Source organism: Eimeria acervulina, genomic scaffold (assembly GCF_000499425.1).
Source record: "Eimeria acervulina Houghton genomic scaffold, Eah_scaff1417, whole genome shotgun sequence".
Lineage (NCBI taxonomy): Eukaryota > Apicomplexa > Conoidasida > Eucoccidiorida > Eimeriidae > Eimeria > Eimeria acervulina.
In genome coordinates, this window is record NW_013549210.1 from 1 (window position 1) to 3,944 (window position 3,944).

Sequence of the window (3,944 nt, forward strand, 5' to 3'; positions counted from 1 at the left end):
ATATATATATATATATATACATAAAAGGAGATATGCAGACACGAGGCAAAAGGAGACAAAAGGAGACACAAAAGGAGACGAAAAGATATAAAAGGAGACACAAGGAGGTAAAAGGAGACAGAAGAAGATTAAAAGATATACAAGAAGAGACAAAAGAGGAGACAAAAGAAGAGACGAAAGGAGACAGCAGAGAGGAGACAAAAGGAGACAGTAGAAAGGAGACGAAAGGAGACAGTAGAAAGGCGACAAAAAGAAACAAGGAGAGACAAAAGGACAGACAAAAGGAGACAGAGAAGGAGAGAGAGATCTCAAGCATCAGCAGCAAACGTAAGAAGAGGGAAGGGATGTCAGAAGAAGCCAGCAGCAAGAGAGATAGAAAAGAATAAAAATAACAACAACCCCACCTCGAACACGAGGTATTTCATTTATAAGTGCTGCTGCTTCTTCGCCGCTAACTGTCTCCCACTTCAGCCGATCCAGCGCATCTAACAGACGCAGATACTCCTCAGGAGACACCTCAGAGGAGCCCCTGCTGCTGCTGTTGCTGCTGCCTGCTGCTGCTGCTGCTGCTGCACTGGGTGCTGCTGCTGCTGCAGCAGGCGAGTCAGCAGCACAACTCCCACGCCACCAACTTCCCTTGCGACCTGCTGCTGCTGCAGCTGCTGCTGCTGCTTCGATCTCAGCTGGAAGCAGATCTGCATCTGCTGCTGCTGCTTCCATCCCGCAACTATCTGAGTCCGCTGCTGCTGCTATTGCTGCTGCTGTTGCTGCAGCAGCTCCCTTGCTGCTGCTGCTGCTGCTGCTGCTGGCATCCCCTGACAGAGGTGTCCTAGGAGGAGACGGCAGCATCAACCCCGCCGCTGCTCGCAGCAGCTCTGGTGAAGCCCACATCTGCTCCTGCTGCAGCAGCAGCAAATGCTGCTGCTGCTGCTGCTGCTGCTGCTGCTGCTGCTGCTGTTGCGGTCCCTTTTCTCCCACATCATCCCTCAGTTGCATAGCTGACGGCGCCTGTCGGTGCTGTTGCTGCTGCTGTTGTTGCTGTTGCTGCTGCAGTTGTCTTGCGAATCCCCCCATATTTGCTGCTGCTGCTGCTGCTGCTGCAGCATTAGCTGCTGGTTCTGCATGATTGCATCTGTTGTTAAGTTTAGAAGCCCCCAGAGACCCAGGAGGCCCAACAGGAGCACTCGCAGCAGCAGCAGCAGAACCACCAGCAGCAGCAGCAGCAGCAGCACCAGCACCAGCTGCTACAGCAGCAGCAGCAGCAGCAGCAGCTTTATTTTTTTCTGTTTGCTGCCCACTAATGAACAAAACTTTTGTTGCTCTTGCTAAATACTTCGCGCGATGAAAGCCGTACTTCTTAACCCCAAAACATCGCTTTACATGACGCCGTCCTATGAACAAAAGCAAACAAACAAATAACTTAAAATATAACTTAAAATGCTTTAAAAGGTTTTAATATGTTATAAAAGAGCAAAGAATAGTAAAAGGAGAAGAATATTAAAAACAGATAAAAGAATATTATTGTTTAAAAGTAGTTAAAAATATTAAAGGAGACAGAAAAATAATTAAAGATATAAAATAAAATACTTAAAAAGATAAAAGAATATTAAAGAAGACAGATGAATAATATTAAAGGAGACAGATGAATATTAAAAAAGATAAAAGAATATAAACGGAGACAGAAGAATATTAAAGGAGACAGAAGAAAAGGAGACAGACATAAAAGAGAGAGAAGCAAAAGGAGACAGCAGTAAAAATAAAAGAGAGAAGCAAAAGGAGACAGCAATAAAAATAAAAGAGAGAAGCAAAAGGAGACAGCAATAAAAATAAGAAAGACAGACTAAGGAGAGGAAGAGACAAAAAGAAAGAGACAGACAGAGAGGAGACAAATAAAACAAACAAACAAACGACAAACAGAGAGACAAACAAAAAGAAAAAACAGAGGAAGAAAGAACAGACAAAAGGAGACAGACAAAGCAGAGTTAAAAGGAGACAGACAAAGCAGAATTAAAAGGAGACAGACAAAGCAGAGTTAGAAGGAGACAGACAAAGCAGAGTTAAAAGGAGACAGCAGAGGAGACAAAAGAGCAGAGACAAAGAGAGACAAAAGGAGACAGAAAAAAGCAGAGACAAAGACAGACAAAAGGAGACAGAAAAAAGCAGAGACAAGGAGAGACAAAAGGAGACAGAAGAAGAGAGAGAAAGGCAGACAAAAGGAGACAGAAGAAGAGAGACAAAGAGAGACAAAAGGGGACAGAAAAAAAGCAGAGACAAAGACGGACAAAAGGAAACAGAAGAGGAGAGACAAAGAAAGACAAAAGGAGACAGATAAGCAAGCAAAAGAATAATAAAGGAGACAATTAACCCTCACCGTCGTGCCACGTTGCTAGCCAAGCCTTATCTCTTTGATCAAACCGTACGCCGGGGACATCGCACTCGAAGTCGCTGCGGTTTAAACAGGCGAGGCCGAAGTCTTTGGGTGTACATACACCTAAACTTGAGTCTCCTGCATCAGATGCACAGGCCCCTACTCCTCCTCCTGCTGCTCCTCCTGCTGCTCCTCCTGCTGCTCCTGCTGCTCCTGCTGCTCCTGCTGTCGCTGCTGGGGTAGGCGGCGGTACTTCCCTGCTGAAATTCCTGCGGCTGGCGGACACAGGAAACATTTCATCCTCCTTTAAAGAACGACGCTGCTGCTGTTGCTGCTGTTGCTGCTGCTGCTGCTGCTGCTGCTGCTGTTGCGCCAAAGCTGTTACTGCTGCTGCTACTAACGCCGAAGCAGTACATCCCTCGAGAGCAGAGCCACATGCTGCTGCTGCTTCTGTATCGGTTTCTTCCCTTGGAGAGTCTGGAAAATGGTGCTGCTGCTGCTGCTGCAGCTGTTGCTGCTGCTGCTGCTGCTGCTGCTGCTGCTGCTGCGTTTGTCCCTCATGACTCCATTTACTCCCTAAAAAAGTTGCGGGGGCCCCCGACGCCTGCCTCTTCGTTTCTGCTTTTGGTTGGCGCAGCAGCAGGTGCTGCTGCTGCTGATGCTTCCCACTGCGCTGTCGCTTGCTGCCGACTGTCCCTTCTGCTGCTGCTGCTGCTGCTGCGGCTGCGGCCGCTGCTGCAACAGGAGCAGCAGCAGCAGCAGATGCTGCCGCCGGCGGTGCAGCAGCAGCAGCAGCAGCCTCTGAAGCAACTTGGCGCTTGCGTCTGGAAGTATGAATCTCTGTTTCTTCTCCCGGCGACATGGTAGTAGCAGCAGCACCAGAAGCAGCAGCAGCAGCAGAATTTGCTGCTTGTGCTGCTGCTGCTTCTGCTGTCACCTGCTGCTGCTGCTGTGCTCGTGCTGCAGCTAAGAAGAAGCAAATATGCAAAATGTCTTATAAGTGCCGGTGCAGCAATTCAGTGGGGCCTACGAGGACTTCTTAAGGCCCGGAGCTGCTGCTGCTACGGCTGCTCCTGCTGCTGCTTCTGCAACAGCTGTTGCTGCAGGCGTTGCTGCTGTTGCTGCTGTTGCTGTCAGTGCTGCTGCTGGAAGCGATCCCCTGCTTCGGGATCGGGAACGTCACTGCGGTTCGCGGATCCCGCTTGAGGCTGGAGCAGCAGCAGCAGCAGCAGTTGCTGCTGCTGCTGCTGCTGTTGCTGCTGTCGATGTTGTTGGGAAGAAAGCCCCTGAAATAGAGAAAGAAGAGGAGACAGAAAGACAAATCAACAGGAGAAGATGCAAGAAAAGAAACAGAGATTAATAGCTGCTGCAAGCGAAGCAAGAGGCCGCGCCCGATACCAGGGGAGGGCAGCAGCAAAGGTCCGGATACACCCGAAAATAAAAGATAAAATCGTGAAAGAAAAGCAAGAAAAAGATATCAAAAAGAAGAGAATAACAATAAGAATTAATAAGAAGCAAAAGCAAAACATAAACAGCAAACTAAAAGAGAGACACGCCTTGATATATCCTCAACCCC

At 48.4% G+C, this 3,944-nt stretch overlaps 1 protein-coding gene across 1 annotated transcript; it reads right to left on the minus strand.

Moving 5' to 3' along the window:
• Window positions 1-404: 404 nt before the first annotated feature.
• On the minus strand, window positions 405-3,230 carry EAH_00059560 (hypothetical protein, conserved; the record flags this gene model as incomplete). Its single annotated transcript, XM_013393560.1, has 2 exons — window positions 405-1,391; window positions 2,372-3,230. Coding segments are annotated over 2 exons (1,846 nt in total), but the record flags the coding sequence as incomplete, so codon positions are not given.
• Window positions 3,231-3,944: the final 714 nt, after the last annotated feature.